General features: G+C 24.7%; 1 protein-coding gene across 8 annotated transcripts in view; it reads right to left on the reverse strand.

Moving 5' to 3' along the window:
* Window positions 1-26981, reverse strand: part of LOC126902971 (rhodopsin, GQ-coupled-like) — a 35244-nt gene that overhangs the window by 1989 nt on the left and 6274 nt on the right. For 2 of the 8 annotated variants that reach the window (XR_007703385.1, XM_050680808.1), the window contains exon 5: window positions 25731-26103. Coding sequence is in view for 6 of the 8 variants with exons in the window: in XM_050680802.1 (XP_050536759.1) it covers window positions 271-392; window positions 475-767; window positions 2344-2558; window positions 3865-4141; window positions 4867-5012; window positions 5830-5960; window positions 7029-7168; window positions 13883-13927 (1369 nt within the window). In the remaining 2 variants the exon portion in view is untranslated. Of the gene's footprint in view, window positions 1-270; window positions 393-474; window positions 768-2343; window positions 2559-3864; window positions 4142-4866; window positions 5013-5829; window positions 5961-7028; window positions 7169-13882; window positions 13999-14564; window positions 14686-14787; window positions 14861-20721; window positions 26104-26981 lie in introns of those variants that run through there. The other 6 variants (XM_050680802.1, XM_050680803.1, XM_050680804.1 and 3 more) reach the window with 6 other exon arrangements.

The following is a 26981-nucleotide window of genomic DNA, read 5'->3' on the forward strand; positions in this document are numbered from 1 at the left end:
AAAAAAAAAAAAAAAAAAAAAAAAAAAACACATCAGTAAAATTAATACCTTCTCCGCTTCGCATCGAAGCTAAAAATCAATTTTATTTTAACTTTTTATCTTATTAAACAAATAATAAAAATATGCTTTTAAAGTAGTCCAAAACAGTAAATAGTATTTAAAAAAAAGTAAGCCGTAATATAATCGCTAGATCAAAAGTTGTTAAAGATGACAAAACCTTATGGTACACTGTATAAACACAAACTTTTATTAGATATTATGGTTGCTAACCTGAATTAATTTTATTATTTATGCTTTTACTTTTGACAGACGATAATACTACTTTGAATGGAACTTTATCGATTTTTATGATTGCCTCTCTTTTGTTTGGTTCCATAGTCAATGTTAAGCTCCTATAGTAAGTATAAACATATGATTCTACTTATTTTTCATTATTAATGTTTTTTATTTTTATAGTGTACAATGAAACCCAACCTGCAGTCTGGTTCGCTGTAGTAATCCAAACACATTGAGTTGGTACCTCCTTGAGTCGTCCGATGTCGCACGCACTTCAGTTCAATTATATTAGACCTGTCATTAGTCTGATTAGCGAATAGAGCTAACTTATTTAGATAATTTGCAGTAGTCAATCGATTATTGCGCCCGGGAGTACAAAAATCTGCGTGACTCTCACCAGCCGTCGTATATCCAGAAATGAATTGTTTAACTGATGTTCGGAAATGTGGATGTGATAAACCATATACTATTGGATTATACACAACAGATGCCTGGTTGAAGAATAATATAATTAAAATTATAATTATAATAGGTGTGGATTTTAATAGATTATAGTACAAATTAATATCTATATTAAAAAGCTATTAATAGTAAATAATATTAAGGAAAATACCCTAAGTATTTATATAAACAAAAATTATTTGGATTCGTTCATTTTGCAAAAAGTTATGACTATTTTAAGAAAAAAATGTTCAAAGTTTAACGATTTAAAAATAATAATTTTTTGGATTTACTCCATTTACAGGTAACGTGGAAAGTGTTTTCAACTAAACTGATTTTTGATATTTTGACGTTTCGTTGAAAGAATCGGTCCAATGAAAGCTGAGAAAAATTGGCGATAGACACAAAAATAAAAACATATCATTGTAAAATTAATATCTTCTCAGCTTTGAATCAATGCCAAAAGTTAGAACAGTTTTAAAAAAGTAATCTTTGAAAGGCTAAAACATTTTCAATGATTTTTTACCAAAAATCGCCAATGTACGGATATATATATATATAATTTTTTCATGTTTAACGATAGTACAAAGATGGTAAATAATAAAACAAAGTTAATAAAATCAAAGTATAAATTACTCCATATAGTGTTACTATAAACCCTTTGTTTTATTTTATTTTACAAAGTGAACAAAAAATACATAAAATATTTCAGAAACTAATGTTAAATAGTCTAAGTTGTAAAGATAAAGATCAATAGTAAACACGAAAAAAAAAAGTCTACATCAATGTCTGATTTATTTATTCATACTAAATAAAATAAACTAAAATATTAGTGTTTGATATTATAATATCAATTACTAATAATGAAAGTTTTTTTAAATTGTAAAATATACATTTTTATGAATTCTTAAAAAGTTTTAACTTAAAAGTAGGGTGAAACTCTTAAATACATTATAATTCCATACAAAAATTAAAACATGATATGAGATTAAAAAAAGTAAAATAAAATATATTAGACGTCGACGTAACTAGAAAATTGTTCGGTGGATTTTTTGCTTTCTTTTATTTTACATTTCTATGTATCTAAAATATCACTAGTATAAATATTCAAGAATAACCATTTATGAATCTAAAAAACATACATAATTATTCCTAAAAGTTGTTTTATTTTGGGGCAGTTTTCATGTATCTTGGTTATATACAATTACATACAAGCTTAAGAGTTGTCAGTGATATTAGTTTGTAGTTTTTATGGATGATGCATCAAGTGTAGTAATTTAACTATGAGAAATTTTGAAATAAGTGTACAAAGAACTGTGCGAAACGAATCTCAATTACTTTTACAAAACTTTAAAACTCATCCACTTTAATTATTTTAGTTTTCATGTATTAATTCCCCTACAATATTTATTCTAGTGTTAAAAGTTTTGAATATTTTTCCAGTTTTACTTTATATTCAGCAAATTTTAATTTTATTGAGAAATTAGCTTGCCTAATATCTTACATTGTTACATCTATACCGTCAAGTGAATTTAGTATTTATTATCTAAATTTCACAGATGATATATTTAATATTATGCCATATTATGATTGATTAATTTAATATAATTATTTAGTAAATTTTACTTTAGCAAATATTGCAGGTAGTGAAGATATCCATGGCTTCAACAATGTTTTTTCCCCAAATTGGCCAATAGCTGTAACAATTGCATATGGTGTCCAAGCAATCATAAATAATGCTATCAAAATCAAAATTATATAAGAGGTTCTTAGAGCTGATCGTATAGGCATAGATTGATCTCGCCTGGGCACATTTAATGAAAATTTATTATCACAACTATCTGCAAACAAAAGTTTATGATGCAATAAAAAAAATTATATATGGTGTAGATAATTTGATATTCTACAAAAAATTACTTCTATTTAGACGTACGTTTTCAAATTTAAAAGAGAATTGAGAGTTAATTCCTTAATAGTTTTTATATTCACTATAAATAAACTAACAATACAAATTTATAAAGAAAGTTTTCATAAGGAGTGTCCTACAAGATCATAATATGAGTTTGTATCATAATAAATAGTTCAGTTACTATCACAGTTTAACCTCAATGCTGACTTTGTAATATGTGATAAATCGTATATTATTTTATAATACTATGGTTTTAAAAAGTTATAAAAATAATAATTTTTTTTCTTATTTCGAATCTGCAGTCTAAATTTTTATCCGTTGCATAAAAAAGTATAGTTTTAATTAAAAATAATGATTAATCATTGAAATTAAAAATATTAAAAATTATATATCAGTTATACATATTTTTCTAGTAATTATTTGTATGTTATTATTTTTTTGTATAAATTTGTACATTTGTGTTAATTTGTATAAAATTAACTAATTAATTAAGAAATTAATTTAATTATAAAAAAAATTGTTATTTAATTATCCAATATGTTTTGAGTCTTAAATATTTTAAACATTGATTTTTAATTTGGCTTAATTTCGATTTGGAATAAATTTATAATATTAAATAAACTTAGATAAGAACTGTAAAATATTTGTTAGTTCCCGTGGTCAACCTTAATAACAAATTAAAAAAAAAAACATATTATGGAAAAATATTTTTAAGTTGAAAAAAGTTTAATGTTATTAAGAAATTATCATCCATACATTTTTAAAAGAAATTTTAAGTATAAATAAAATATACAGTTAATAATAAAATCAAATAAGAATCATGAGCAAAGTAAATAACATTAGTTAGTTAAAAAAAAAAATACGCTAGACAACGGTCAAGAAAAATCCTATTATAAACAAAAAATATTGTTCACTGAATCAATAGCCAATAGTATATGACAGAAAGAGAACTCGTAGATAAATTGCAAAATATAGTTTTTTCCTGGAAAATTTATATGATTTTTCTCATACCTATGATAATGTTGGGTTTTATAAATGGTCTTAAGATAAATAAATTGAATTCAGAAAAGCAAGTATTTTTGAAAGCAACACAAGAGTGTTATAAAAAAATTTAAGTATAAGTAAGGTTAGAATTCAGAACATGGCAGTAAGTTATCATCATACTCATAGAATTTGATTTTTATCTGATTATTTATTATTTAAATTTACAGTAGAAAAATACTTTCTTTTTAACTCGCCTGAGCCTTGTGATCTAATGCTGCTATTGCAATCGGCCATTTCTTTGTTATGATCTAATATTGATACAACAATAAATACATAACAATATGCAATTATTAAAACTGGCAATAAAAATCCGAAGAAGAGTATGTAGATGTAATATAAACGGTTTGAAAGCGTTCTAGTTGTATAGTTCCATGAGCAGGATGTTCCGATTCCTTCTAAAACATACTCGGACCAACCAAGAAGTGGAGGTACTGTTATCATTAAACAATAAATCCAAACAATTGTACATACCTAGATGAATAATATTAAAATCTACAATCATGTATTGTCAATGTGCTTTTTAAAAAATTAAACATATAATACATTTATTACAATTAACAATTTATATGATTACATGATTATTAATAAATCGAAACAATCTAATTTTTACACGAAATAATAATAGCTGCAGTAACAATAGCTATTGTTAATATTGGAAATTTGGTTAACCAGCATTTAGTGTAACCGTTTTTAATTTTCTTTTATAAAAAAAGTCGTAAAAATTATTCTTAATTTTTTACTGAAAATTGATTTCAATTATCATGCTGAACCCAAAAAGTTAGGGATAGAGGCTCGGAACTCTATCCCTAACTTTTTGGGATCAGCACTACCTTATTTATTAGGCAGAATTTTTACACCGGATATCGATCTGATGCAACTTCATTTTAACTGAACGAACCAGCTAGAGGTCAAGGTGTGTGCCACCGTTAAAGTTTTCATATGGTCACCCATCCGGAAACTAACAGCAAACAGCGCAAAGGCGGCGACTGAATAATCTACTACGGGACACTACGTACCCATTTATTTTTTCATAGATATTGAAATTAATTTTCAACATTTTACTTTAAACATAATTATTAACTAACTGAAAAAAATGTTTTAACTACGCTAAATGTCTAAACAATATAGAGAAAATAGAAAATTTAATATTAAATAATATTAAGCAAATAAATGTTTTATAAATTTCTCGTACATACTTTAAATGCACCTTGTCGTGTTAATTTCCACGATCCAGGGACTGGCTTTGCTGTTATCACCATGTATCTTTCAACAGCAATAGTCGAAAGAGTAACTATAGATACCAAGCCAAATTGGCCGACTCCAAAAGCGTATATGTTGCATCCTAAGATAAACCGTATACAGTTTTTATTACTTATATTTATTACATTTTTTGAAGAGAAAAATTTATGTCGATCAAATAATTAAGTAATAGAAATATGTAAGTTAATGACCAAATATTATACAATGATATTTTTAACACTTAAATAATGACGAAATTGTTTTGAATTATTGAGAGTTAAGTAGAATATGATTCGAGTTTTGCGAGTTTTGCACTACATTTTAATTTTAATTAGTGAATAAACTAAAATACATTGTTTTTATTTAAATTTTCAAGAGGTTTTCTGAGCTATAATAATACAGGATTACAGAAAGTTTATAAATGACGAGAGACAACTTTTTAAGTGTATTTAAATATTAAATTATAATTATCCATTTTGTTTTTTTAACTTGATTTATATGATTTACTTGACTTATCAGTTTTAAAAAGAATAGGAAACATTAAATTATTTGATCAATAAAGTTTAAAGAAATATATATATATATATATTGTTTTCCCACAGTTAAATGTTGCTTATTAATAACTAATTGTTTGTTCATACATTTTTTCAGTTATTATAAATTACCTCACTCACGATTAAGTAGTATACTATGTCGTATTGACGATTCGTAATGAACAGACAGTTCATTTTATTATACATATTTTTTCCGGCTATAAAGTTGTTTATGTATATTTAAGATCTATATTCTTTATATCTACGCCGATTATATAAAACTAAATATTTAAGATACTACTTATATATACACATGTATATATATAATTGGAAGTTAATTGTTAGTAATAATAATTCTCAGCAAATACAAATTTTAATATTTCTTACCTATGTTATTGAAAATCCATTTTTGTTTGAATGATGAAACAACGGGCATAAAATGCAGTATAGATGTAGCAAAATCAGCAGACGCCAGGTTTAAAACAAAGGTGGAAAACGGCCCTTTTAGTTTTCTTATTCTAAAAATATAATTATTTAAGTCTCAGTATCAACCAAGGGCAGACCCAGAATTTTATTAATAATAACGTGCAAAAAGTTTTTAAACTTCAAAATTAATATTTTGCTAATATAATGTTCAAAATACTCTACATTAAAATATTTAAAATTTTGAATTTCACTAAAAATATAATATAAACTATTGTTAAATTTGTAAAATTATTTATACTATTGAGAAATGCTCACATGAATAAATGTATGACTTTTATAAAAAAAAATGTTTTATTAATAAATTACATAATATGTTTGGGTCTCTCATACAATAAGTAAAATTTCAAGATATTTTACATTATTATTTTTAAGTAACTATGAATATTTCAATTAATGGTACGTTCGAAACAAATGTATTCAATTTCTAACATTTAATAATTAATTTAGCTTTTGTATTGATAAGTTTTTGATTACGAGACCCCAATTAAACGGTTAAATAAGTTGTTTACCATAGCATAAAATTTTCTAGTCCAAACAATATTTTAGTATTATAGTGGAGTATTACTCATTATTAACGGTATTATATCCACTCGAATAATCTTTTAAACACCGTATTATAATTTATTATATATATTGTTTATGATTTGGAAAAACATTTTTCTTAATGGTTATTCTAAATTAACCTTAACTCATAACATCTAAAGTTTTCCATTGCGTAAAATATCTATTCCTCATTACGGACATGTACATATTTATTTAATTAAATTTTATACTAATTAGTTAATTTATCAATAAACTAAATTATTATAATAATGTGGTTTGACATTTTTTCAAGCCTTTTAAAACAAATACGGGCAAAATGTAAGAGACTGAAAGTGAGTTTTGTTATAATGGTTATCTAGTGGATTAATGTAATTTAACAAATGTAAAGGCTTGCTTTTGAGACTATCGAAAACAATAACAAATCGGTCCCGCAACAACTTAAGTTCTTTCTATTCAATAATGAATTAATGCTAATAGTGTGCATTAATATAATTAGAATCGTATATTTCATGTTATTTGTAGCTTAACTTGTTATTTGTTCATATTTTAGTTCTTACCTGGTAAATACTACCAACACCAAACCATTTCCGACTAATCCCACAATTCCTATTACTGATAGTATCATCCCGTAAGAAAAATATAATAGAGGGCTGGTTAATTTTGTTTCGTCGTCCCCTGAAAAATGACATTTTATATCCTGAAACACAAATTGAATATACAAACTTACAAATAATTTTCCTTTTCTATATTGAAATGAGAAATTTAGTAATAATTATCAAAACATTAATCTGTTGTAGCTTTTTAAAGTATATGTTGTGTAGTACTATTGTCTTTATTATTATATCATTTTTTTTATAGTAACTTTCAAAAGTATTATTCAAACTTTAGTTTTATTTTCGTATATATTTAGTTCTAAATACAGAACATAAGATTTCTTATCGTTTTATAACTTTTTACTTGCTAATTTTTAACTCTGAGAATGCAATTTTATTACAGTTAGTTTAATTAAGTCTAGTTGGTGTAATAAATGTATCCATGGGAAACAAGACTAATTATACTTAAAGTATTAACAGAAACAACAACTATTTTTATTCACGTTTATATGCATGATAAAATAAACAACAGTAAACAACCACCTTCAAATTTTAAACGTACTGTTTGCTCACTACTTCTTTTAAAGAATCACGAAATTACATTCAATGAAGAACTATGCGTATAAATATATAAATTGCGAATACATCACATGTGTATAGACATTGATGCTACTGTTTTTGTCGTAATAAAATCATAATCAACAGACTTTAATCAAAATTTATTTGTAATTCCTTTTTATAAAAATAATTATGGTTATACTTCATTTCAATCTTGAGTTTTACTTTTTCGAACATTATTTTTTTTATGTAAAATAAAATAGTAGAGTAGCTGTCATATAGGCATACTATGGCTCAACCAGAAATAAGATTTCCAGAATGACATACTAATATTTAAACACTCTCCGATGCATCAACAATTAGAAAAAATATAATGTTTGTTCTCAGATTGAGTATTTGTTAATATATTGAATTGTTTATTAATGAAAAATTTCATAATAATTTATAGTGTAATATTATATTTTCAATGTTTTTGCAAAATATTTATTTTGTTAACAATTCTTTCTAACTTAAGTTTTATCTAATAAATGACTAATGAATTTAAATGCTTGTTAAAGTTTTGTTTTTGAATATGATTCTTTTATAAACAAAGCTAAAGTTATTTCTTTTGTTGTGTAGTGATGGTCAACCACTAGTCCTTATTATATATGGTCAATAATCATGTATTTTTTATTTTTAAGTGATTTTTTTCAATTATTCTATAATGGCATTTTTTGAAATGCGAAAACCGCTTATAATTTGAGACTTAAGTTTATTTTGTTGTCCATGAAAGGGATGACTAGTAGTCCTATTATTTTCCTTGTTATTCGCCAAAAAACGGTATTGAACTAGTAATAAATGCACGTCATGCACCGCCGATTTATCAACTCGGTTATACTGTCCCTCTAAAATAAAATCAACTACCAGAAATAAATGGATTTGTTAGTTAATAATATAATTTTTTTCTAATTCAAGCCAAATAACTTAATGATTTAAAGTATTTAAGCAAATCTTTTTTTTGGCGGAAATATTTTTATAGGATAAATATATAGTACTAGATTGTTGTGTTTATGTTTTTAAATAGAACATTTCTGAAAATTCCTTTTTTATTTGGATTCCAACATGACTTACCAAAGGATAGGATATGTTTAAATGTATACTGAATTCAAGATTTTATATGGATAAAATATTTCAAGACAATAATTTTATTATATATTATATTTTATTTAACGGTACATAACCATTTTCTACATGACCTACATTCTGCAAAATTTTTCTAAACATATAACAAAAAATCTACTACAATAAGTCTCAAAACTAAATAATAATAATTATTTTTAGTTGAATTTATTATATAATTCGGGTGTAAGTTATGATGACGCCCTCTCCTTGTGCCTTCGATGTATTATTTCTCGTAGTTAAATGACATGGCACACCTAGAAAAAGACCTCTTAACTCATTACGAAGTAATTGAGCAAACGACTATTCGGAATACTCCCTGGCTTTTCTTTTCAAGTTCAACTTAACCTTCTTCGTTTTTCACTCGTTGTAATTGAATGGATGTTCATAAGGGGTTTTTCGACGTCTTTGAAATTTATTATTTCTGCTCCACGTGCTGGTATATTCGTAATTACACGAGCCTTACATTCTTTTGAACGCAATTGCCGACACTTCCAATGACAATGAACACATGGCCAGAAAGAATTAGAAAGTCTCTAATAATTTCTGCGCTCATATTTTACTAGTAGAAAAACTACTAAAAATGCCAAGTTACAACAACTTATTATTTAATTTAATTTTCTATTGTTTAATACGTTGCTATAGTAATGTACTTATTATACATAAATCGAACAATTTTTACAAGTTATGTGAAAATTTCGGAAAAACGTATGTTGAAAAATGTACCCGGATCATACTTAACCAGCATGAGATAATGACATCATACAATAAACTATTGTACCACCAAAGATATTATAATATTAAAGATTATACAATGAAAAACGTGATACGTAAGATTGGGTACATTTTTCCAAAAACAAAAATTTTGCATGACCTAACTTTTGCCTATATCACAGTACAGGGTGATCCATTTACCATTGACCAGCAAATATCTCAAAAACTATTTATTATTTTAATAATTTTTTTTTTAGTTTATTTTTTTAGTTTTTTAGTTTTTTTAGTTTTATGTAACTAAAATAATTTAAAAAAAAATTATTAAAATAATAAATAGTTTTTGAGATATTTGCTGGTCAATGTTAAATGGATCACCTGTAGATCATAATTTACATATTACACTTTACATGGTATTCCTTTAATATTATACTATCATTTATGAATAATTTATTGAAAAATATCGATTTTCAAAACAGGTTAGGTACTTTTAAACAAACTTTCGTTAAATAATTGTCGAAACGTGCCTATATAAATACTAGTTGACTTAACGCTGTCGATAAAATTAGATCTGGAGCCCCTAATTTTGGATTACAAACTATTACGAATTTTTTTAGGATAGAATGTAAGCCCTTTGATATTAATTTCTAGGAGGATTTTTCAAAACAAGTTATTGTAATTTGTGAAAAGAAACTTTCATATTAAGAAATATGGAATTATTGGTCAATTGTTTTTCATAGTTTTCATTCTACTTTGAGAGGCGTCCCGCAGGATACTACGACAAAAGATAAATTTATACTTATAACAGAAGATTATGAAATTTTGACCAGTGCATCTTTCACCTAAAGCTGTTTAATTGAAATGTTGTCAGAATATAACTAAGGAACCGTATTTTACAAAAGCTTTTGAAATATTTTTAAATTTGAATAAATATACAGTTTATTTACGGATGACTAATAAAAATTCATTTATGTAAATTGAATGACATAAGTTCAGACAAAAATTTAAAAACAAAAGTACAAACAAATGATAAAAAAATATATCAAAGAAAAATTTTTAATTTTAAATGATAAAAATGTAATAAAATAATAAAAAACTCGAAATATTTTAAAATTAGTAATTGTAATTGGGCTACTAACTGTAATTGTATTGAAACTTTTTTTAAATCAAATTTACACTTTTTATTGGGTAAAAACTTTTCAATGCATACATTTTTTTTTTAGTTAATATACTAAGATAATACTAATAAGTTAGAATACTACTATTAGTATTTTAATAATATTTTATTGTTGATCAGGCCTACTATTCTAATCCTATTTTTTGTCAAATAATATTGATACATTATTAAAATGACTTAAACTAGTATACCTGACACAGCAAACTAATATTTTTATACTGTTCTTTAGTTAAATGGTTATTTAATTTTTAAAAAGATGTTCAAATTTTATTTCTTAAAATTATGTCAATTATTGAATTAACTTTATTTTATTTTATCAGATAATCTGTGTCCCCTTGAATCTATTTTTCCATATTTAATATGATTTTTTTGTAGCTCGTGTTACGGAAATATAAAGTGATTTATTTATTGTTGACAATAAGATTTTTCTAAAATAATAATAATCTATAGAATTTTTTTTTTGATTTATTTAATCGGTTAAATATTTTTTTATGTTTTATTCCTTATAAGAGTTTGAATTTTATTTTTTTAAATGGCAATATACATATTTATGTAATAGATATTGACACGGAACCGTGTTTCCCTCAGCCGCACATCACGTTATCAACCTAAATGAAAGTGTATCGGGATCTGAATCATAAGTGCACGGTGGCCTAGTGGTAAGGTTTGTCTAAACGACGCCTTGGGCGCGAGTTCTAATCCCTTACCGTGCCTCTTTTTTTCACATGACTTCCGGTACATTTTCTATAACCGGCCGTCAATCCCCGGCGGCCGTGTTAATATATATATTAGATATTTAACTAGTTCATATTATAGGAAATGATTCAACCAGAGGTTGTAACCTTGGGGCTTTTATAAACCGGTTTTAAATAGGTCCCTAAAATAAAAATATAAGAAATACAGATCTTATTGTGTAAAGTTTTTGGTAAGGGTTCGGTAGTTAAAAGAGCTTTTTAAAAAATAAATTGGGATTTCGGTTGGGTTCTTTACTATTCCGTAAGAAATGTTTTTGAACCAGTTCTTATAGATTCTTGTTTCAAATTCTTATTCCAACTAAAAAAATGACTAGTCAATAACAAATTCCACACTGTGGTTCAGTTAATTTTATATCTGGATGGGAGGCTAGTGCGGCTGAATAATGCGTCGTGAAAAAAAACAACATAACTTCAGACTATATATAAAATGTTAAGAACTCCTAAAGTACCGGTTAAATAGGTTTTATCGGCTAGTCATGTTTTTAGTTGATTAATTTTCTAATATATGAACTAGTTATATATGTATATTTTGATTAAAAAAATAAAGTTAGTACCCTTATGCGATAGACTTAAGATATATTTAACACAAAAACCAAATAATACTACTAATAAACAAAATACATTTTTGTTTCAAAATAATTATAATTTTAGGAGAAATTTAATGGCTTAGTGCCAGTCAAAGTAACGAAAAGATTGATACATATATACTATCGAAAAAAAATATTTATCAATGGTGTAGAAACATTAATACAGACATATTTTATTGCTTTTATAATAAAAATTTCATGTTGTTGGCGTGAAAAATATTTCACGTTCTTTCAAAAGAGTATTGAAATAAATTATTATAAAGTGTGTATAAACATATTTCCATGTGTTTATCATTTTGTAATATTAAAAAGCAATTGCATTATGAAAAGTTAAATATTACATTCATAATGTTAAGAGATAGTATTTGTATAATCTAACATATTTTATTAAAAAAGTTCAAAACATTCAGTTAATCGATTATTTTTAACTTACTATCTTTTTATTACTAATACGTGTCTTTTCAACATAAAAATATATTTTTACAAGATACCAATTTATTTAAAAATTATAATAATTATTATTAGTATTTGTATTAAAAGGAAAAATCATTATTTGTTTTAGAAAAACAATCCATTGATATATTTAAAGTTAAGATTATTTTGATTTAACTTATAGACTAGCTAACTCAGTAAAGTCTACATATTTTTTCATTTGAACCTTTTTTAATTAGGAATTATAAATACTTACAACATAATAAATCACCATTTATTTTAGCTTCGTTGCGAAGCTGATAAGGTATTAATTTTATTATGATGTATTTTTTTTTTGTCTGTCGCCACTTTATCTCAGCTCACCCCATACATCAAAATATCACAAATCATATCTAGAGGAAAACATTACCCTTAAAAATTGAAAAAATTTCCCTCGTTCCCTGTAAATGGACAAAGTCACCCAAAAAATTACAATCTTTAAAATCAGTAAATTTTGACATTTTTTTCATTTTTTTTTTAATAGAAACCTTAGGTATTTGCCTTTCATTTGATATAATTTTATTGAAATTCTAACACGTCACCTACCCACAGGGGGGATTCAAAATAACAACTCTTTTACAAAAATCAACTTTATATATACTTGTTGCATCTGATATACTTTTTTTTAAATCAAACAATTTCCCCTTATACTAGGAGCGTTCAAAACTTGAAAAATACTTATAAAAATTAGAACTTTTTTAACTTAACTTTTGAAAATGTTCCGGTAACATTGCGTCTTTTAAATATACATTAAATTAAAGCTGAAGTTACCTACTATAAGTTAGTAAAAAAAAATTGTCCCAACCACCTATCTTCTATGTGCAATTGGTAGTCGAAGTTAAACAAAAAATAGGAGTTACTTTTGCTTTTGGAATAATCCACTAATTTCTTAATATTAAACAATAACTACAGATTTGCATGGAAGCATTTCTTTTAATAGTAATTTTAATCACTGTCGGATAACATCTATTCTTTTCCCAACTATGCCATACTTACTACCATTTTTTTTTAAATTTATTTTGAAAATCATAGTATTAGTACATCATGATATATGTAACTTTTGAAATAATTTTAGTGCCAATGTAAGTATGGTAAACAATGGAACATTTTTTAATAATTCTATAATGTCATGTCATGTCTAAATAAAATAAATTTAATCGCATAAAATTTATTAAAGTATCGTAGCTATTTTTTTTATTTGCATTCTATGTTGAAAGTTACAAAAATATTACAAAAAATAAATTAATAAAATGTTTATATAAGTAAATATTAAGTTCAATTTCTATAACAGTATTTTTTGTAGTTAAAAAATTTAATTTTAAGAAGTAAAAATAAAAAATAAAAAAAGTAATTTGACTATGACTGTTTATATCAGCAGCCATTCAAATGGAAAATACATACTTCATCAGAACAAACAGCATTTGGAGAAGACATATTGGTTGTCATAATATCACTGTTAGTTGTTTGGTACAAATTAATTCATTGTATTTGTTCTTTTGTATTTGTTTACACTATACCTAAATTAAAAAAATATATATAATTTCAAAACTCATTATTATTTTTCTTGTTAATTTGAATATATTGCATATAAATTTTTTAGTAATATTTTTTCATCAGTAAAGTAACTTTTAATTTTTAATCTTTTGTATACTGTAAAAAATAATGCAAAAATTCTTATACGTCAGTATGATATTTTTAATATGGACATTAATTTTACACATAAGTAACGTAGTTTTGACATAAAGTATCAAAAATTCCAACACAAATATAGAATTTATTAAAAATTTCAATTACGTTGTACGCGTTAAAAATTTCCAGATTATGTATGTGAATATTGGAAAGTTTATTTTTAAAAGTGCAAGTCAATGAAAAAATAAAGCAGTTTCTAGCAATTTCATATTCTTTTACTTTTAACAAAACTTTAATATTTAAAAATCATGAAACAAAGTTTTCTATAAGAGATTTAAATATACATAATATACATTTTGTGTAAGTAAAATTTACAAGAAGTCCTTGCAAATATTGAGTGTTAAATTCTAATCAATATATTCAAATAATTAGTAGAAAAAAAAACTGAATCCACTTATGCGAACTCTCAATATTTTTTAATGAGAGATGTGTACTCTATTGATAAAAGAGTGGTATAAAACCAGGTCATCATCCCATCAGTTAAGAGTCGAAAATATCATGAGTAGTATTTGTAACTATAACACATATAAAATTACATAACGTTCAAATATTGAATAACGTTAAACTTATTTATAAGATAACAATATGAAATATTCAAATATTAAACGAATACAAACATTTTAATCTGACTCCTGTTTGTAACTTAACCACACATTTTTCTTGGAAGTTTGAAAATTTATAACTGTTACACTGTAAAAAATGATAAAAAATTTACATACATCAGTATGATACTTTTAATGTACAGGTTAATTTAACACACAAGAAGTACATACAGTATCAAAAATTCGTACATAAATAGGGCATTTATAAAATTTTTAGGAGAATTAAAAAAATTTTAATTTTTTATCATTTTTTATGGCTTTAGTTCTTTACTGAATAATAATGTTATATAAAAACAACAGGAGGTGATGTTTTATGTGCATAAACACAAATTTTTATTTATGTTTTACTTGAATATCACAAAAAATGATTTTTTTATGAATATTTTAATAAATTTAATAGCTTAAAAAAAACGGTAGCACTGTGGAGTCGAGGCACAGTGTAGACAAGGCATAGATGGGACAAGTATAGATGATATTTGACAGTGATTAAAATCACTATTATAAGAAACGCTTCGATGCAAATCTGTAGATAGTGTTTCATTTAGAGAAATTGGTAGATTATTTCTAAAGCAACAATATCTTATTCCCTTAATTTTATCACGATTAGTTATTTGATTTATAAATATAATATATGAATAAATAATAATTATAGTAATTAAATTTAGTATGAAATTGATATTCATTAATTTAATATTGTAATTTTTACGGAGATCTTATTATAAAAATACTAAAGTAGTTGTATATTTCTTTACTTTTTATTCCAAAAGTAAAATTTACTCCTATTTTTTGTTCATTTGTCAAAAAGTTATGGCAGTTTTAAGTACAAAAAATATCCTTATAAAAGGTGATTTTTATCGCAAATATTACATTTTTTTTTTAATTTTGACAGCAATTTGCACATAGTAGATAAGTCGTCGGGACAAATTTTTTTTTTTTCATTTTATAATACATAAAATAAGTTTTAATTTTATATATGTTTAAAGGACGCAGTATTTCCGGAACACTTTTAAAAGTTAAGTTGAAAAAGTTAGTTTTTGTAAAAAAGTTGTTATTTTAAATCCCCCCCAATGAGCAGGTTAAGAGTTAGATTTTCAAAAAAATGATATCAAATGAAAGGAAAATATCTAAGGTTTTAGTAAAAACAAAAATTATGTTGATTTGTTTATTTTTGAAAAAGTTATGGAAGTTTTAAGAAAAAAAAGTGAAAAAAATGACAAAATTTACCGATTTTTAAATTTCTAATTTTTTTAGGATATTTCCCCCATTTGCGGAGAACGATGGAAAATTTTTCAATTTTTAAGGGTAATGTCTTCAACTAGATACGATTTATGATCTTTTGACGTATCATTGAAAGAAATCGGTTCGGTGAGAGCTAAGAAAAAGTGGCAACAGACATAAAAAAAAAAAAAAACACATCATAGTAAAATTAATACCTTCTCAGCTTCGCATCGAAGCTAAAATAAAATTTAATAGTAACAATATGATATATCCAGAGTTATTTACAATTATGCTTATTTTTGACATGTTGTTTGCATTTTCTTAGTTTTGTATAAATTTAAAGATCAATATTCTTGTAACATTAAAAATCAGATTTAAATATCACTTGTTTACAGTGTCGTTAATTATATTGCCACAGATAAAAACTATGTTTTATTGGCGCCGACTATTGACCGAAAGTTTACAGTTCACGACGACTTATAGGTTGTTTTTCCTCACCAAAACCTTAGAAAAAAAAGTTCTAACGAAATTTCTATCAACAAATACGAATCATTTATCACTTTTTAACCACTTTAAATAAATTTACTACGCCCATTAAATAGTGAGTTTGCTAAAATAAAAATTTAAGTTCCATTAAATGTATTATAATTATACTTTTAAAAACGGTTCACTGAAATATGAAATTTTATGCTGTAGAACCATTTTATTTTAAAGTGATCTAATATTATTGAATGAATTATTAAGCTTTTTAGCTTGTATTTAATGTAAACACTAATGTTAGCTTATATTACTTTTAGAAAGTGTTTTACTGCAGATAATTTACACAAATAGCAACTTTATATTAAAAATTTAAAAATTGCATTGTAATTTTTTTAATATAAATGATAATCTACTAGTAAATAACTATTCATAGAAACGAAAAACGCTTATTTATTACGTATAGCGTACTTATGTATGAACTCATAAAATATTTAAGACTTCTAACTATGATTAATTTTATGATATTATTTTTTTTTTTTATTTAAAGTAATATATTGAACATCTTTTAGCTTCGATGCGAAGCTGAGAAGGTATTGGTTTTACTAAGATGTGTTTTTTTTTTTATTTATTTTTTTTGTGTCTGTTACCACTTTTTCTCAGCTCTCACCGAAACGATTTCTTTCAATGATACGTCAAAAGATCACAAATCGTATCTAGTCGAAGACATTACCCTCAAAAATTGAAAAAAATTCCCTCGTTCCCCGTAAAAGGGGGAAACCTCCAAAAAAATTACAAATTTAAAAATCGCTAATTTTCGAAATTTTTTCAATTTTTTTTACTTAAAAGTGCCATAACTTTTTCAAAAATAACCAAATCAACATAATTCTTTTTTTTTATAGATGCAGGATGTCTTTATCTATCATTTGGTACATTTTTTTTTTTATATCTGACCCTTTACCTGCCCACAGGGGGGATTTAAAATGACAACTTTTTCACAAAAAAATAATTTTTTCAACTTGACTTTTGAAAATGTTCCGGAAAGTCTGACACTTATATATATATATATATATATTAAATTAAAGCTAATGAAATATACTTTATCATGGAAAAAAAAAATTTTGGACTTTATTTTATCTTCAAGGTGAAAATGGCTACCAAATGCTATTTTTGTGTGAAAATTTTCGATTTTGTATTTTATATTTTTAACTTTATTATACTATAACTTTTTGAAAAATGCATGTATCAACATACTTTTTCTATGAGTAATACTATTTTTTATGAGTATTTTTTATAAGCTTATGTAATATACTTTAATTTGAAAAAAAAAATTTGACCTCTGGACTTGTCTTCGTGGTGAAAGTTGACATCAAAGTTAATAAAAAATTACGATTTTTGTAAAATAATTTTTTTTTATATTTTTAACTTAATAATGCTCTAACTTTTTCAAAAATGAACATATCAATATAATTTTTTTTTATATAGATGCTTGATGTCTTTACTTATCATTTGGTACATTTTTTTTTTTATATCGACACTTAACCTGCCCACAGGGGGGGATTTAAAATGACAACTTTTTCACAAAAAATTAACTTTTTCAACTTAACTTTTGAAAATGTTCCGGAAGGTCTGACACTTTTATATATATCTTAAATTAAAGCTAATGTAATGTACTTTAATTTGAAAAAAAAAAATTTGACCTCTGGACTTGTCTTCATGGCGAAAATAGCTACCGAATGTTTTTTTCGTGTGAAAATTCTCGATTTTATTATTTATATTATATTTAACTTTATAATGCTATAACTTATTGAAAAGTTTATGGATCCACACAATTTTTTTATGACAAATAATATTTTTTAATAAACCCTTTTTCATTCGACATACTTTACCTTAATCAGGATATTAATAAGGAATCAGCAGATCAAGTAGCTTTTGGAATAAAACACCAATTTTTTTAAAATTTAACACTATCTAAAGATTTGCATCGAAGGGTTTTTTTTTTATAGTGATTTTAATCACTGTCAGATATCATTATACTTGATCTAACTATGCCTCGTCACCACTATGCCGCGACCCCCCTGTGCTGGTTTTTTTTTTGAGATATTTCTTTTAGAATAAATTTTACTAAAACATCATATTTGTTGTTATTTATGATAAAATAATGACTTTAAATTATGTAATTTAAGTTTTATTTTAGTAAAATTTTTCTTATTATAAACTAAATTTTAAAACGATAACAACTTTTAATTTTTTAAATGCAAATGCCAAAAGAATTAATATTAGCAGTGGAGAATTAGGGAGGAGTGAGGATCATGAAGTCCAAACTCATGGATATAGCCATAGTATGGGGGGGGGGTTAGTGGAGGGGTGAATTACCCCCTATTCTACATTTTAAAACTGTCTTGATTCCTATACAAAGTTTCTAAATACGCCACTGAAAAGTAGCCAGTCATTTAAAACATTATATTAAAACATTCAAAATTAAATTAAGGAAAACATTTACAAAGTTTTCCGTTTAATATGAATAAATATAAACATAAATTAAAAAATAAATAAATAACATTTATCTTTTAATTTAAATTATTAAATATTATTTTTGTAAATTTATAACTCTCATATAGCAATTTTGATGTATAACCATTTTCTAAATATTCCTATAATATATTTTTACATTATTCATTTTATATTGAGCGTTAGTTGCACTATATAACACTACCTTATTATATATTATAATTTATTGTACATGCTTTACTTTTGTTATACTAATTACCACTAATTATTTCTGTAATTCATTACGCTAATTAATACTATATAATCTACTTCTTATGTAATTGTCAAATTATATTTTCATAATAAAAGCTAATAAAAAAAAAAAAAAAAATTTTTTTAAATATTTCAAAATAAATAATATAAAAATATCTTAGAAATATAATAAATAATTTATTCCATTTGAAATATGATCAACATAATGTCACAAAGTAATTTTTTAAATATTTGTTCATGTATATTTTGAGAATATATGAGAGAGAATAAATATAATATTAGAATATGAATAACATAAATTCATTTATAGTACCTAGTAAGGCAATTTTTAAGTGCAAGTTATTATTCAAATAAATTTTTTTAACTTTATAAATAGATGTTATCAGAGGCATACCAAAGTCATTTTTTAAGGGATCAACCAAGTTGATTTAATTAACTGACTAATTTATTAACATTCGATATGGCCATCTATAAATTTATAAATGTCTTTTTAAAAAACGTAATAAAACATAGGAAATATTTTTGTATTGAAAAATAAAGGGTTTTGTTGTAAACGTGTTTATTAACCCCAAAAAAATTTCAGAGAAGCCCATAATAGTTTTTCTATTAATCAATAGCTTCAATTTATTGTGTAACTTACTATAGACCAGTGTCCTATTTAGGGAGAGAGATATAACGGAATGTGCCATCCATTGACGGTACTTTGTTAATGGAATAATGTTTGTGACTTTTTTTATTTGTTTTAGTTGTTAGTTCCAAATAAATAAAAAGTAGTTACAAAAATTTTCATGTTAGCAGGTCAATTGAAAAATTTCTTTGGTATCCTCCCCTTTATAAATATTTAAATATACCCTTGAATATATATATATATATATGTTTGCAATTTGCTTATTTCGTGTAATAATAAATGATGAGCCAGTAATATTATTAATTTTAATACGATTTCATTAAGAAATATATATTTTTTATTTTTGAAAAACTTTTATGATATGAATTAAAATTTTATTTTTATTACAGCGATATCTTATTTTAAGCTATTTTACTTAGAATTATTTAACTACAATTACAAAACATAATTTCTGTACAAATAACATTTATTTTCATTGTGTACATTTCCGAGGAATTACTTTAAGAATTATAAATAATTACTAAATATTTTTTTTTATAATCTTATATTATCTTAAACGGAAACTCGATTGATACATGTGTGTATATACTAAATGTATATTAAATAAAACTAAACTTAAGACAGAAAGGATTTAAGAAATAAATGCTGATTTATACTTAACTTCCACTCAATTTATGTATATATTAATTTTTGTGAGTTATTTAATTAATAATAGACACCATATAATTGTTTTTTGAAAATAAATATAGTAATAAAATTAATATGATATTGGCTTTTTAAAAAGTTTACCACACAACGCAGAAGTTAAAATTTTTAATTAAAATATGCAATATGTCACCAGCTATGTAAGTCATGGACCTTACCTATTGAAAAAAAATTCAGCAACACAAAACTTCGGGGAATTCCTTCATTTAACGTAATTTGCAAGTACAAAAGAAACCATATACAGGAAATGTATTTTTAATAATGATCACAATAATTATTAATTAGAATCATGTCGATCGAAAGTCTATTCGAATTTAAGTAAAAATTAAATTTACCCATAAGGAGTTATTAAATAAACTAACAGTAGTTAAAAACAACGATTTTGCCGTTACAATGTTCGAGCACCTTTTTGTATTGAAATTGCAAAGCAGACTACCACTAATATTGTGAGTAAAGGGCATCTCGTCACGGGTAGCGCGTCGACAAGTAGAACAGATTTATACTCTGTCCTCCCTCGGATCCATCCAACCTTCCCTTTACATACGACTTACACTTGGTCTATTTTAAGAAAATGCATTTTGCACAATGGACTTTTAAACGGTAATTTAAAGCATAAGTATAATAAGCCTTTTTGACCTTGATCGTTTGGCGTACGATGTCTGAAATACCATTGGAATAAATTTAATTCGTTTTGCAGTTATTTCAATGTGATATGACAGATTTGGTTTTCCGACTTTCTTGTATGTATAAGTTGACAAGATACATAAAATGTCAACTTATCTAAAAATTAGTTCAGGTAAAATAGTATGCTGAAAGTATTTTATTTGTAACAAATATTTATATATACATATTTAAATATACAAACTGGATGTTGATTTTTCATCATTCTAGTCGCATTTAAAATTGATTTTTTCTATATGATCAATTTTAAGGAAAACATTCATTTTCTCAGAAATATTGATCATTTTTAACTTTTGTTCTAAGAAAAAAGGTTTGGTTCAAAGTACTATGCAATTCCAAGTAATCAAGTCATATTTAATCATTCCCTCAAAGATAACTCTAAACTTTAATTTACTTAAATGAGTACCAATAATTTTAACTTTGACACGGCCGGGGTATTACCATCGGACTGATTTAGATATCACTCGGATCTAGACGGTAATACACCGACCGTGCATTACCTAAATTGCACATTAACAAAACCCGAGATGCCTTGTCGCTTATCGGCGACCGTCGGCATTGACATAAATACCAATCAAGTCCGGCGGCCGCTGATCAGTCTGTGATTAACAATATCGTTATATTTACACTCATGTAATAAAGTGCATAATATATATATATATATTATTTATAAAAAAGACTTCTTTTGTTTTTCATTGATTATTATTATTATAAGATTAATAAGATGTTACCGTAATAAAATAAAATAAAGTTAACACTAACTTTATTTTATTTCTAATTGTTGTCATACGTTACCGCTTTTGTGACAACTTTGTGATATGACAAGGAAAAAAATTGAAAACATTTTCTTTTATTTTAAAACTTGAGGTGTTGGAAGTACAGATTAAAAAAAACTGTTTAAAATATCACATTAGACTTATAATTATTGTCTTACTCAAAATTAATCATTCTATATACATATATATTTATTATAACAACTATTATTGTAAACATGCAAATTGCTAAAAAAAATCCATAAATATGACATTGCAGGCAATTTAAAAGTAACTAGTAAGTCGCTTGGTAACAAAATACTTTATTTTCATTTTAAACTAATAATATTTTTAAATCATTAATTCAACATATTATATGTTTACCACTGATGTTGGTAATATTGTTCTCAAAATATGTACACATGTTTTTTTCGTATTTTATGAATTAAATATTATTTAGTTAAATAATAATTTAACTGAAACATTGTATTTTTAGTTTTAAATAATATAAGCCATTAATGATAAATTTTTATTATAGCAATTTTTAGATTAAAAAAAATTGTATACATTTTTTTAATTGAAAAATAAACAATTATACAAATTGTATATAAATTTAAACAGTCCATTTTATATGTAACAATTTATCTTTATAAAAAGTAGTTAACTTAATAATAATTAAAAAATATTTGAAAAAAATCTTCTATTTATAACTGAGGAAATGTTTATCAAGACCCCTGGTTTACTGTTGGGTGATCTTAATAGCATGACTAGACTAGATCAGGTGCAGCAGAGCCGAAAATGGGTGACAGTTTCTTTTTATCAAAATACAGTAGAGCAAAAGTCTCATTTCGCCCTACAAATTGAATCCGACAAAAAACTATTATTGTTAAAGATCTATGTTAAGCTTTTAAAAATATTTTTAAAGTTTTGATTAAAAAAAAACCAAGCATAGTGAGGTCGCATCAAAGTCGGAACGTGATATAGTTTAGACAGGTGCAAATGAAATCTGCACGCTAATATAAAACGCTCCGTTGCAAATCTGTAGAAAGTGTTTAATTTTGGAAGAAATTTTTGAATTATTCCAAATGCAAGATCAACTACTATTTCCTTAATTATTCCTAATTACAAATTTTATGATTTATGAGTATAATTTGTTAATAAAAACTTATTATAGCAATTAGAAACTAGTATATTATTGATTGTCAATAATGTAATATTTATGGAAAAATTATAAAAAGTTGTTAAGTGTTGTATACTTATTATCTCTATAGCAAACATGTATCAAAATTGTAAATATAGATTTATTAAAAAAAAAGAAAATTAATTTGAGTATTCTGACCGTCGATAGTTAATTATTATTTCAGTTATAAAATTGAAATACTTCCAAAGGCATAAGGATAAATTTTAATTATAAGTCATTAGAAGATAGTTTTTTTTTTTTTGAATGGGCTGCGCCATTTTTTCAATCAAGGATGTTAGAGGCGGGCACAGTCCGACCAGAAGTTTAGCAAAATTACATGCATAATGGTATAGAAATTATTTTTTGCATGAAAAATAGTAAAATTTAACCCCCCCAAAAAAATTGATCACCAATTCTTTTAATATATATTTTTAATAATTTAAAGTATTGATTGGAGGTGAGGCACGGGTACTGCTTCTTTTATCACTAGATATTTCTTGGCCTCACTCTTCCTTTCGCCTCCTTAGGTAAAAAATGTTAATCACTTCTGAAACATTAATTCAAAAGTTGTTATCGACCAGTTATTTTTATCTCTACATTTTCTATTTTATAAGCTAATTAAATATGTATGTTATCATTAAAAAAAATTAAGTTGACATCCTTATAACACATAAGGGATGAACATAAAAAATATTTTATAACAAATAAATTAAGACACATATACAACTTCCACGGTCATTTGCACATAGAAGATAAAATAATATAAACTTTGATTTAACATATTAAATTAACATATAAATTTGGAGTATTTCCGGAGTATTTTTAAAAGTTAATTTGATAAGGTTAACATTTAATGCAAAAGTTGCTATAATGAATCCCCTGTGGCAAAGTAAAGTATCATTGATATTTGTACAATAATTTTCTTCTGTATCTACTTGCATATTTATTATTTATAACATTTTTATAGATGCTAATTAAACATACAATGGAGAAAAGTTAGCAACCTTAAATAAAAATATTTCTATATACTTCACAAAAAATTTTATATTTTAAAAATGTTTCTCCCCTTTATACGCCTAAAGTAAAAATTTAAAAAACTGATCGTTTATAATGTCATAAATTCGAAAGTAAACTGCCTATAATTTTTGTGATTGTCTGTTCATCTTTTTTCTTTTATCGCGTAAGAGAAACATGATTGAACCTTTTTTGTTACAATGGTGTCAACAACTTATTTGTATCACTAACCGTTAGATAAGGCGAGCAAGGAGAATAAATACAATTAAATTCGAATTGTTTATGGGTTTTGATCTTTCTCCAAAAAACTGACCATTTTCAATTTGAAATCGTCGTTAGAATGGTGTTGGTACTTTTTCAATCCTTCTGTCATTCACTGAGATAGAATGGACACGTTTTTATATTTAATGTAGATTCGAAAACGACTAGTAGCCAATTGTTATCGGTGAAGCATCCAGACCATCACATGAGTCTTTTCAGAGATTGGATATCATTTTATTTAATTATATTTATGCGATAGGCTGTATTTTTATTAATTATTTTTAATGTACTATAAATTTAAAAATCTTTATGTGTGGAGAGCATGCATTACCTTTTTTTTGTAGCCAACGCTAAAAAGTTTTTATATTAATTAAAATTAATAGATCTGTTCAAATACCGTGGCTGTGATGTTTATTGTATTATTTGATTTTTGTTTAATTATTTTATTTTATTTTATTGTCAACCTTTTTTTTTTTTTTTTGTAGACATAATTTTTGATATATTTCTATTTTTGTTCACGGGAACTTAATTATTAATTAGCCCTAACTAAACAAATTTGGTAGGGTTCTAGTTCACATTTAAAAACTTCATTCAATGTAAAAAATCTTCATTTCATCTTAGAACGTAAAGGTTAAAACGAGAGATTCTAATTTCTCCGTAGAACGTATGCCAATTAAAAAAAAATTTTTTGTGATCAATCAATAAAAATATATGACATTTTGATTATATATGTTCAATTTTAGAAGCCATTGAAATGCTAAAAATTTTTAAAGAAGCCTTAGTATACTTCTATTTTTGAAAATTCTATAGAAATATATGTTTGATATGTTTTGATACACCCACCCGATTCAGTATATGCAATTCGATTTGATTAATACTTTTTACAATTTTAATCAGTTAAGAATAATGGTAGTATATTATAAAAAAAAAGATTGTTCCTGCAAATATAAAGATAGCGTTATTTACATTGTATTTTTTGAGTTCTACTCTTAACTTCCATGATAATGACAGTTTTTATAACTAATTAATTGTATTAATTATTTAAAAAAATATATCACAAAATTGTTTTTTTAATTTATACTTACGCACGCATTTATAAAAAGAAATTAATTGTTAGAAGTATTCAGTCCTAAACTTTTTTTTTTAGAATGTTTTCACAAACGATTATTTATTTTATTTGTTGCTTAATTTATAAATTAAACAAGCGTACTCAAATATAAATACTCATCAATGTTCAAAAAGTTAATAAATTCAGATCCTTTGAATTCCAACCGGCTTGTATTATATTAGATTTTAAATTTTAAATTTTTAGGTTGAATTTGTCAGATTATTCTCAAAGGAACCTTTCTTTTTTTTTTTGTTGTTGTCCCATAATATAGCAGCGATGGCACTTAATAGGTCGGTAAATTTTGAAAGAATAAGAATAATGAATTAATACTCAAATTATTGGTATTTTATTTTTATATATTCTAAATATCTTATATGTTGAATTAAAATCCATTCATAATCATTAATATGTTTGCATATTTAACACAAAATTGACAGTGGTTAAATTGTATTGCTCGAGCATTTAGCAAATTTGTCTTCTAACTATTCTACTTGTTTTATTAATTGCATCAAGGTACTAATAAAGTTTTAATGTGTAACTGGTCCTGTAAATCACAATTGTTAATTTAAATTAGTCATATAAAAAGTTTGCTTTTCCAGTTAAAAACTAACTTAAAGCACTTAAAAATAAAAGATTATTCTTTTCCATACAATTTTTTTTTTGTATTGTTTCAAATTGAGTTAAAAAAAAATTAACATAATGTATCATTTCATAAAAGTCTATACTTAAAACACTTATTTTTTATATAATAACATATATAACACCTCTTATTTGTTTTGTAAATTTATTTATTTTTTAAATATTCTCTTTAAACTTTAATATACAATTTTTTACGGACATCTCAAATTAATTTTTTTAAACATAAGTTTATTACGTGAACGTTTCACTTTTTATCTCAAATTTTATTTTAAAAAAATTATTTACTATACACAATAAAACATTTTTTTTGAAATATCACTTGTAATAACAAAAGATGTAATGAGCTAAACTTTTGAATCTAGTTAATTCTATCAATTTTTACATTATTGCCTTCTATAATAAATGAACTTTCAAGTGTAGAAATAAGACAATTATATGCAATTGTATTTACAATATGTTTATTTTCTTTTGAAATACAGAAGTAATGCAAATTTATTATGTATTGAAGAAACAAAATAAATCTCGTGAGTCATATGGTAGTAAAAAACGCTTCGATGCAAATCTTTAGATAGTGCTTAATTAAAAAAAAAAAAGTATTAAAATGAAATAACAGAACCCAGCACAGGGGGGTCGCGGCACAGTTGTGACGTGGTATAGTTGGATCAAGTATAATGATATCTGACAGTGATTAAAATCACTATCAAAAATAAACGCTTCGATGCAAATCTTTAGATAGTGTTTAATTTTAAAAAAATTGGTGTTTTATTCCAAAAGCTACTTGAT

The sequence above is a fragment of the Daktulosphaira vitifoliae genome, unplaced genomic scaffold (genome assembly GCF_025091365.1).
Source record: "Daktulosphaira vitifoliae isolate Bord-2020 unplaced genomic scaffold, ASM2509136v1 Scaffold_3, whole genome shotgun sequence".
Lineage (NCBI taxonomy): Eukaryota > Metazoa > Arthropoda > Insecta > Hemiptera > Phylloxeridae > Daktulosphaira > Daktulosphaira vitifoliae.